Below are 10966 nucleotides of genomic sequence, written 5' to 3' on the forward strand. Positions count from 1 at the left end.
TTAGCACAGAGAGGCTCAATCTGCCTCAGAGAGATGTGACCCAGCTGGACCAGTCTCCACCTCGCAGCAGAGAAAACGCCTGGATGGATGAGAGGAGGAGCAGGTCACGCCGGGCCTCAGGTACCAGCACACAATGTCGCGTCTTAAAGGTAACGTGTGTAATATTTGGAGATTTTAAGAAGAAACAGCGACATCAAGTGGTTACATTTTAGATAGCAGCGCTCATTCGCTCACCCCCTGACCCCCACTCCTGAGCTTGCCAGTGAACTGCAGTCTCCTGCGCACACATAACTGGATACCACCCTTCTTCTTCATTGGTTTATTTGAGGACAGAAGCGTTCATGCTAACCCTTTTATTGTACTGCGAGAATGCACTTTTGTTAATGTATTTTGGCTTTTATCAATATAAAATTCATAACGCAGGGCAGATGTTACACACTGGACCTTTAAACTCATGAAGTGGGTTTGGTGTTGACTACTAGCAGACTTCAGTCTATGGCCTTTTTCTGGTTTTTAGAGTCCAGGTGGGACAGGGAGCAAGAGAGTGGCTACTTCTCTCCAGACAGAAGAGGCAATGGCGAGCGGCAGTTGGAGGAAGTCAAAAAGCGACAGTACCGCTACTATGAGAAGGGACATCCGCTCCCCAGCAACTATGTGCCTGAGCCCAAAGCCTGCGTCCCATACCGGAACGTCAACCTCGGAGTGCCGTCTGAGAGGAGGAACCCAGAGACGTACCTGCAGGACAGCTGGAGGAGCGAGTCTCCGGAGAGGTACACCTACCACTCCAACTTTCGGCAAGACAGCAACTCGCAGAGGAACTCACCGACGCGCCACAGCTCTGTCAGCCCGGATCGCTACAAATTGGGCGAGCCCCCCGCTCACTCCCAGAGAAGGATCTCCATCTCTAAGGGCCACGCTCGCTCTCAGTCGTCTTCTCACGTCTCCTCGCGGCTCCTGTCACGCGGCCCCTCTCGGCAGACGTCCGGTCGGTCCAGCCCGACTCGCAGAAGAGGGTCCGCGACCTCGCGCATGTCGTCGCCCTCGAGGGCAGTCCCGACTCACAGACGAGTGGACTCGTCGAATTCACAGAACAGCGACTATGATGCGAGGAAAGAGGGGAGGCGAGAATCGAGGAGCCCGTCTCAAGCTTCAAACAAGCACAGTTTAGACTCGGAGAAACTCTACAGGAATCTGGAGTCCATCTCTCGCCGCGGATCCTCGGCCGGCCTCGCCAACTCCTACAGGGGCTCGCAAGCTTCCCCCCAACACAGGACAGCGGTCAACAGCTCAGTCAACACCCGCTCCTGCAACAGTCGTGAACTCTCACCATCCAGGAACGGCTGCAGTTCCCCCCAGCAGGACTTCTACCCCAGAGACACCAGGCTGAGTGCCTCTCTCAGCTCCTGGAGGGGGTCCTCTCACTCCGTGGTCAGCCGCCCACCCTCACATGGCTCGGCTGGGTCTCGGTGTGGCACCGAACCCCAGGCGCTTGGTTCGCTTTCATGTGTCGCAGTCACAGATCACAGCAGTACCGTCATCGGTGCCAGAAGCAGGAGCAATGTGAGAAGAGGCATGGAAGCCCTGCTGATGCCTGAACCCAAGAAGGTCACGGTGGAAACGGAGGAGGTAGTTTCTACGCTGCTATCTTTTATTCATCAAAGTACACACACACACACACACACACACACACACACACACACGCATGCACGCACACACATATAAATACACAATTAGAACTGGGATTTCATGTTTCATTGATTCTACAGCATTTTCTTTCAGTGTGAAGTGTGACCACACCATAAGAATTCCCCAGCCAATAAAATAAATTTATTAACCAAAAAACATTTTTTTGAACAGTAAAGTGAATCTGTTTATGTGTTCATCTTCATTTTGTTGCTAGAATCTATCCCAGCTGAGTTTCTAACTCATTTCATGTGCATGTCATTGGACTGTAAGAGAAGCTGGATGAACCCCGGCTCTTCACATTCCTAGCGTTTATTAAAATATCTCATAGCAACGACACAGTGGAAGACTTGTATAAATGCTCTGTGTCAAATCATCATTTTTTTTGCCGATTTTACAGCAATCTTTCTTTTTTTAACAACCCTAAGGTGGGAATGACCATCGACGACTACATAGTTCTGGCTGATATCCCAAAGATCCTGCTGGAGTCAGAGGAAGAACTCCCTGGGCTGAGATGGAGGAACCAAAGCCCCAGTCCATGCAGAGGTCAAGAGGTCAGGACTCACAGGTTGGTGGAACAATGCAAGTACTGTATTTGCTACTGTGCACTGTTACGAGTGTCTCTTGTGCAAAATTATGAGAGTTTCTTTGTTCCACTAAAGCCCAGCGAAATTGGAACAAATTAAGTCTTATTTTACTTTTTTTGATTTGACCACGTGTAAGACAGAGAAAGACATGGGAATGAATTTGATCAGTTTGAGAAAGTTCATGTGTGGAGAATCATGTCTGTTTTCTGTCTGCTTTCTGCAAAAGCATTTGTGTGCTTTGCCGTAGTTTTCAAGCTTCTTTTTCTTTAATCCTAATGCTTGCTCGCCAAGGTATTCTGACGAAGTGGACGCCTTCAGTTCGAAACTGGTGTCGGATGAGAGGGGGAGAGGCAGAGAGCGAGGCAGAGAACGAAGAGAGAAACGTAAAGACTCTGGCAATGGACTAGAGGACCCGAGACAATCGGCAACATCGCTTCATCCTCAGGTGTGAGTGCAAAGTGTGGACGGTGACAACAATGTTGAACGCAGAGCTTTTTACATAATTATTAATTCTCTAACAGAGTTTGGGGGATCAAAGTGTAAGAAACAGATCATCAAACGTGAAAGAGCGCCTGCACACTCAGGTGAGCACACGACTGTGACTCTTTTTGCTGCATAAAGCACGTGAGTACCAGAGAGGGGGAGAAAAATTCTCCAAAAAAAAAAAACTTAACTGAGTTAGCACTTTTATTTTGTAGAGCAGCACTGCCTTGTGATTTTTCACGCTTATTTTTTAGCTGCTATTATGGTTCAAGCCTCTTTATTCAGCAGTTTCAGCAGTTGTCTGGGAATCCAGTGAATCACATGCAAGCGTGCAAATGTAGCAGTAGGCCAGAAAACATTTCACTGCATTTCTAATGTGAATGGATCATATCCACGGATCTTGTGTACTCATTTCCATATTTTGTGTGCACTCACTCTTTTCTCTTTCTCTCCATGCTCGAAACATTGTTGACTCGTGGTAAGTAACTTTGTGTTGTGCGTTGCCATATTTTGACAACCTACCAGTTGTTTAGTTTTTCCATTTGCCATATCTAAAAGTGAGCACGGGCGGGGGCGGGATTCTGACTTCTTTTGATGTCTCAAGCCTATTTTGTAGTGACTTCCTTTTTTAATACTTTGCACGCTCAGCAGTAATAGAATTATACTACAAAGATGTGTGTCTGCTCCTCACGGTTTCCATTTCCTGCAGTTTGACAAACGATGCCAAAAGAAAAAGTTCAAATAAATAAAAAGAGCTTACTATGAATTATTTGATTGCAGGTGGCGTAATCCATAGGGGTGGATGTCCAAACTAGATGAACTTGACAAGGTAAATGGAGTTTTTAAAAAACACTCAGGTACATTTTTATATTATCAGAGACAAGAAATTAATGAAACGATCTTGTTTGCTGTGTTTCTGTCCAGTGGACCAAACACTGGTTTGTTCTGTGTGATACTTCGCTGAGGTACTACAGAGACTCTGAGGCCAAGGAGGTAAGGCTTGACATAAAATATGAAGTGATTTCTGTTTGTTCATCAGTACAGATTTTGAGGTAGATAGGAAAGTAGATGTATGTATCCACTGTTTCTGCAATATACTGCGTTATTGTTATTGAATGTTTGTTTGTCTGTAATGACTCAACCTGATTTGTTTTCTTTAACAATTTAATTTTCCATTGTTTGTGTGTGAGTGAAATCTTATTTTGAAAATAAAGTCGTTTTTGATGTGGTGCAGTCAGGTGACCTGGAAGGAGAGATCGACATGGCTTCCTGTGTTGATGTGTCCGACTGTTATGTGGAGAAGAACTATGGACTCCAAATACATGTATGCACGTATTGTCCCGCTGACTGTGACGTAAAGATGAACATATTGATAACGTCATACTTGTTTCCTGTTTAACTCTGCCTCTCTCTCTGTTTGTGTGTGTGTGTGTGTGTGTGTGTGTGTGTGTGTGTGTGTGTGTGTGTGTGTGTGTGTGTTGTTGGCCCTGGCTTTTGATCTCCTTCAGACAAAGGGAGTAGTGTTCACTCTCTCTGCTACGACCTCTAGAATACAGCGGAACTGGGTTAAGTTACTGAAGCAGGCCATCCAGAACAACACGCAGTGAGTCTCTTCCTCTGCTAGGAGACAGTGCAGGAAAAAATGCAAGATGATGACATTAAAGTCAGATACAAAAGTGTTCCATGTAAAGCGATGATGATGTGTGATTAATATATGCGGCATTGTCTAATTTCTTGTATTGTTTTTTTTCTTGATGTCTTACTCATTTAAAAGCTACTAGCTTTAGAACCTGCTGCTTGATTTATAACGATATATGTTTGACTTATCTATTATGGATCTTCTTTTATTAAAAGCATGATACTGGAGAAATTAATGTGCAAAAGAACAGCTGGAGTCATACTTGTATTTAAATGAGCTGTTATCCTTTTGCTAAGACTTCAAAACTGTCAAAACATGCTTGTCAAGAACAGAATTAATATGAATTCAATTCATTGTCACTGTAGTTTCAAAAACAATGGCCCTGCTGTGCCTGGTCTAAAGCTTTCAGTCACATTTCATCATTTGCCCTCTTTAATCAGGTTTAATAATAATCACACACTAAATAATGTATAAAGTTCAAAAGAACACATACCCACTACTGATACTTCCTGGTAATCATAAGTGGAACACAATGAAACCCTCAATCTGCCTGAAAATTCTTGAGCACTATGAAAAAATGCAGGTGATGTGATTGGGTGGTCTGCCTGCACTAAACCCACTCTTATCATCTTTCCTCTGATGTGTAACACTACCCACCTGACGCTGACCTCAGCCAATCAGACAGCAGCAGCGAGAAAGAGAACCCCCTCTCACCTCGACCGTCCCCATGCCAACCACCTGCTCCGCTCACCTGCGAGAGCTCTGGCTATGAACGAGCCACAGCCGCAAACTCACAGCAGGCCAACCGGCACCAACAAACTGCAGACCGGGACCCAAATGAAGACTCGTCTCCACCCAGTCAGAGAGAGGTAGGGGAGGGCTGGGACCGCGAGCAGGCAAAGAGGTTGGAGGAGAGGAACAAGTGGTTTGAGGAGGGGGTCCACCTGAATGAGATGGGCACCAGGTGGGACTCCATGGAGCTGAAAGCGGGCAGCGTGCCTGTCCCTGTTTTTGACACCATGGATGCAGAAGTTAGCAAGAAGTGGGCACAGTTTGAGAATCTGCCGTTCAGGGACATGAGCGCACAATCTCTCATTGGAGTGGAGGCTTATCTGTCAAGTAGCAGCCATGCATCACAGACTGTCGTTGACTCCCAGATGTATCATTCAAGCCCCGGAGAGGCCAAACTGCCCGTCGCTGCATCAGGAACCGATATATCAAGTTCAGCGCTGCCTTCACCATCTATGAATGAAGCCAAAGCCACAAAAATAAACACAACAGAAGTGCTGCAAAGGGAGGTAAGACACAATATGCAGCCTACATTTGAATAAAAAAAAATACAAATTAAATGCAATAACTGCTCCAATCTTCTATAGGCCCTCTCTCTTCGCGAGCAGGTGGAGAGCATCAAGATGGAACGGGCATCCATCGGGATGCAATTAGAAAGCCCATGTGGTCCCAGGGCCCCCTGCAGGGTCACACTGGAAGCCATGGAGGTGGCCCATCAGAAAGAGCTGCGAGAGTTACAAGAGAAACATGCGAGGGAGTTGAGGGAGTTGGAGGAGCAGAAAGACAGGCTGCTGCAGGGGGAGATCCAGACAGCTGCCAAAGGTAAAGCAGAGGTCACGCTGTAGCAAAGAATCAGTCTTCAAAAATCACTGTTCTTCATGAAATGATCTTTTCAGTTGTTGTCATTGCTCCTAAGATAAAGGCATGACATGGCCACTCTGAATAACCAATTGACTGTCAATCGAAGCTATTGAGGCACTGAGAGCAGCACACAGGGAGGAGCTGGAGAGGGCCAAGAGGTTCGGCGGTGGAGCTGCACACACGGACGAGCCTCACAGAAGCCTCATGTAAGTGCATCACCGTGTCTCTGCGATCTCTCGCTGCAGGCTTACGAAGTGCTGCACTCGACTGTGACCTCCCCTCCACCTTCTTATGATGCCGCACTGTGATTTACTCCATAACTCTTGTTTCCACTCGTCAGGCCTGGGGCGAACACCTCGCACAGTCACTTGGACGAACTGTCGGACCACTACTCCCAGAAGTGCCTTCAGCTGAGCCGCGCCGAGCAGAGGGGCAAAGGCCGCGAGACAGAGCTCAGTCACAAGGAGAAAGAGTTGGAGCTGCTCAGGAGGGAGAATCAGGTCTACACACGTGCACATTACAAAGGCTTTTATTCAGTGACGCCCCATGGAATACAACATTTAAAAGACATGATTTTCACTGGTGCTGTGTCTAGATTTACATAGTTTCATTAGCATTTTTTAAAGCAGCATACCTAAATTTGAGATCCATAGTGAACCACCTCACCCACTGCTATATTACATACATACTTACATACCAGAAGCAGCAACAGCTGGTGACTGTTTATTAGGTTTACCATGCCGGCTGCAAGTGCTTTAACAAGTGAGAGAATAATAGCTTTAACTCGAACACTTACACCAGGACGCCATTTTCACAATATCGTCAACATGCCATTGAGTGTGCAAAGAGTCACTGTGCTGATAGGACTCATTCGCATATTTACCAATGAGTCAGTGCAAATGCATTATACAAACTTGTGCAATGAAAAGGAAAAGCATCTAGTACTAAGCATGCAATTCCGCACCTATATTTTTATAAGCACAAAAACATTGTCAAAAAAAATACTTGCAGGAACTGAAAACTAAACTGGCAGAGGAAGTCAATCGCATGAGATTCTTCATCACAGGCCAGAGGTCAGACGTAACTCTCGGATCCACTGCTTCAGAGATAGAGGTATGACTTCAATGGTGTTTATTTGTGAGCCTGAACAAACATTTGTTTTAACGTAGGTGGCACTTTGGGATCCATCCCAGCACAGTTTGTTTTATGGCATGAGATATTTTAATTTGAAGGTTAATTGCTGAAATTATCGTCATCACTGGGGAGCAACTGAGCACTTTCTGATGCATGCTGAGGGACTTTGAGCCCACTTTTACAAAACAGATTGATTAAAGCACTTTCATTGTTTTGTCTTGCGTCTCCACTAATGGGTCCCTTTTGCCCTCTTGTCCTATATTTAATCATTTCTGGTGGCCTCATGTGTGCACAGTGCTTCGAGTCAGTTTCACCCTAGACTGGCAAACACTGCCATCTAGTGTGTGAAGATATGTGTGGATTAAAACGCCAATTCAGTGGTCTTGGGTTGGTAGGGATTTCCTGTATGGGCACTGCTCTCACATGACAAAGAATGGTGGAATTATACTTCATGTTACATAAATCCCTACAATTGTAATATATATGACTCATCGTGACTGCACATTGTGTGTGTGTGTGTGTGTGTGTGTGTGTGTGTGTGTGTGTGGTCCACTTACACAGTATACTTCTACTCTATAGCACAATGTTTATTCACAGCTGTAGTGAGTGGCGTATTTGTCCCTGATGAGTGTTTTACATAATAAAAGTATTTCTTTATTGTAGTTTTTTGTAGTTGTTTTACTGTGTAGCTAACATTTAAATTAGCTTGGCTTTAATTCTTCACAGTAAGGTTAATTAGAAGTAAATTGTACATCAATGTAAAAATCAATGTCAAGGTAATTTGTTATAAAATAACAATTATTTATTTTGTAGGACAGTTTATAGTAGCTATTTAGAGTTAGCAAATGTAGTGGAATGTGCTGTATGTTATACCAATATTTTCCACAGCGATTTCAAGACATCATATTTTGCCTTTCAGACATTACTGAGGGCAAGAGAAGATGAGGTGCAGTCACTCAAGAAAGAAATCAGTTGTCTCCAGAATGAGGTCCAGTGCCTCACCAAGGTATGTTTTATTTTAATGATGTGACCTCTTAGGACATAACAAAAAATACAAATATGAGTAAATATGTTATTTTAATTAGTAAGTGCTGTGTAACCTATCTATATTTTGAACCTTTGTCTAGGAGAGAGAAGCTGCTTTTGAGCGTTATAAGGAGGCCTACACAGAACTGAATGACGTGAAGTGCCGTGGCCAGTTGGAGAGGAGCTCCCTTAAAGAGCACCTCAGGCTGACTGAAGCGGTCTTGCAGGAGAGAGACATGGAGACCTATTCAAAGAGAGCAGAGGTCGCATTCTTATCAAGAAACAACAACAACAACAACAGCGTTTTGCTGGATTAACCAAAAAAGAAAGAAAATGCTATTACATGACAAAAACATGTGCCGTGATAACTTTGCTACAAGTGAGAAGACACTGCATAACACCAGTGACAGCGCTTATAAACTCCGGCTCCTAAATTGAAGATTAAAACACAACAACCGTTTAATCATTGTGCATCGACTCTCTTTATTGAGTGACAGACACAAACATGCAAACAAGAGTGAAGGCCAAACAAGTAGTTTTGAACCCCACAGGATATGAGATTTTAAAAGGCAAATTTTGAAAAAACAAAATAAACAGCAGAGGAGGGAGAAGATGGGAGGAGGTAATGTATTTGGAATTCAATGTGCACCATCTTCGTCATCTTCCTTGCCATGGCTGGTATGCACCCTGTAGAGGTAAATCCAAAGATTCTATTAGAGATGTTCTCTAAGCTGTGACATTATTAAGACGTTACAGAGGATAAGTTGATTTAAAGTCTGAGTTTCTCGCTAACTGAGATGGATCTCACTTAACCTGACATCATCAGAGAAATGGTTTGTGGAAAGTGATGCTGGGAACAATGTCTTTCAATGACACTTCTTTAGATAAAACACCATCTCATCTTACTGAGCTGTTCATCAAACGTCAGTGTGTATGTCTAGGAATACCACCAGGAGTGGTCTGTTACTTAAAAAGCACAAATTACTGTATGAGCAGCATTTTGATATAAAACTACCAACATAAATATATTTTCAGAGAAAGTACAATTAGAGTTTATTAAAACAAAATTATCTGCTGGCAAAACCGCTTGTTTTTAATAATATTGATAGCCTTCATATCACTAATTTCGTTTTTATCTTGACTTGTTAATGTGTTCATTTTGTGCATCAAATTAGTCAAATGACTAAACTCCTGTTAATGGTAACACACACAGAAAACTTGGGTAAGTCCAGAACATTTCACAGTATGCCCTTCATATTTTCATTGCATTTGTATTCCTCAAAACTTTGCTTTGACCAGTAGCAGAAATATTGCATATACATGGATAAAATATAATGATAAGTCTAAAGAATTGGTTGTTAAAATGACAAGTAAGATGAGGCTGAAGAACACTTTACCATATATTTTTATGAAGATAGCTCAGTCATCGTCGTCATCATCTTCAGGGACAAAGATGTCATGCTCTTCTAAAAGAGCAGCAAAGTTCTTGCTGATGAGAGTTCCAACATACAGGAACGGGACCACCACTACAGTCATGCGGATTAGGCCAAATGGGGTCTGGAAGACAACAATCACAAGAAGAACAATCACTGACATTGAAAATATACGGAAAGTAAAGGAGATGAACGCCAGAACACAAGAAAATTGAGTTGTTGTTGTTTTTTTTTTTGTTTTTTTTTTACAGACTCAGATAGGTAATTGTGTAAGGTTACATGATCAACCAAACATCATTTTAAAAACAACTAAACTACACGTTCAGTTGTCACCTGAATGCCAACAACTGCAGATGTAACCTCAATAGATTTAAACTTTAAATGAAAGATGTATCTCTGTTCAGTGTGGTGATTACAAATTAGTTTAATGACACTGGTCAGAGCATTACAACGAGGCATGCTTTATATGTTCTCAAATTCGAAACAAAATATCTCCCTCTTGAGTTATTTTTGTGAATGTTCCTAATGTAAGGGTGGCATGAGACCTGTGTATAACATACTATATATGATATCACATCCGTATGAAATAAGTATCCTTGACCTTTCTTGCGTCGATAACAGTGCAGTGTAAAATTAAACGCTTGATTAAATCATCTGCCAAACGGCTAAAATCAAACGAATCATCAGGATTATGTGGATTTTGAACGGGAACATTTTCTTAAACCCAGGGAAGAAGGCTTGATAAACTACTTCCTGAAAGTGTTCAATAGCTAAGTAAACACGCATTTATTGGCTCGTTTGGTGAGAATAGCAAGTTTCCTGCGTGTCTATTGGCCACAGACGCTGTCAAGCCTCGCCCGTGACGCCTCCGGGTTTTTCTTGTCGGGTTTTTCATTCGGTAGTACACATAGAAAAAAATCACAAAAAACTCACTTTATCCGGTTTTGGCAAAATTGCCCCAGACGACGTCGACACTGCGGTCCTGCCTTGAGTCAGCCTGGATACGTTCGATGATTTCGAGCCGCTGTTGCGACTCAGTAGCCCCATGTTCTTCGGGGAGAGTCGTAGAGATAGCCGCAGTAAACTCGCCGCCATCTTTTCCAGTGTTTTTGAGGGGCAGGTCCAAGAAGACGTCCTTTGGGGTGGAACCAGGCCTCAAGTTGATGCGTCATCTCACTGGATCTAAGGCTTATTATTGCATAACGATGCTCAACCGGTTTTTACTGAAGATTGCGAATTGAAGGAGTGTAATTTTTGTTGCAAAAAATTAGTAAGATATGCTTTGAAGACACAAGGTAGCAAATGATATATATTTAATTTCAGATAAGGTT

The 10966-nt window shown here is 43.3% G+C and overlaps 2 protein-coding genes across 2 annotated transcripts; one reads left to right on the top strand and one right to left on the bottom strand.

Moving 5' to 3' along the window:
* The first annotated feature begins 495 nt into the window (after positions 1-495).
* Positions 496-8665, top strand: LOC142897838 (myosin phosphatase Rho-interacting protein-like). Its single transcript, XM_076040459.1, has 15 exons — positions 496-1626; positions 2112-2251; positions 2562-2715; positions 2792-2854; positions 3550-3582; positions 3678-3746; positions 3988-4077; positions 4262-4356; positions 5066-5690; positions 5769-6003; positions 6149-6248; positions 6383-6542; positions 7054-7155; positions 8096-8182; positions 8304-8665. Exons 1-15 carry the CDS (start codon positions 496-498, stop codon positions 8517-8519), a joined length of 3300 nt encoding a protein of 1099 aa, XP_075896574.1. The 3' UTR covers positions 8520-8665.
* Positions 8661-10756, bottom strand: LOC142900078 (essential MCU regulator, mitochondrial-like). Its single transcript, XM_076044106.1, has 3 exons — positions 10569-10756; positions 9600-9759; positions 8661-8889 (listed from the first exon to the last, which is right to left on the bottom strand). The coding sequence occupies exons 1-2, from the start codon at positions 10728-10730 to the stop codon at positions 9622-9624; spliced, it is 300 nt and encodes a 99-aa protein (XP_075900221.1). The 5' UTR covers positions 10731-10756; the 3' UTR covers positions 8661-8889; positions 9600-9621.
* Positions 10757-10966: the final 210 nt, after the last annotated feature.

Source organism: Nelusetta ayraudi, unplaced genomic scaffold, assembly GCF_046127955.1.
Source record: "Nelusetta ayraudi isolate G7.1 ecotype Tasmania unplaced genomic scaffold, CSIRO-AGI_Nayr_v1 ptg000004l, whole genome shotgun sequence".
NCBI classification, from domain to species: domain Eukaryota; kingdom Metazoa; phylum Chordata; class Actinopteri; order Tetraodontiformes; family Monacanthidae; genus Nelusetta; species Nelusetta ayraudi.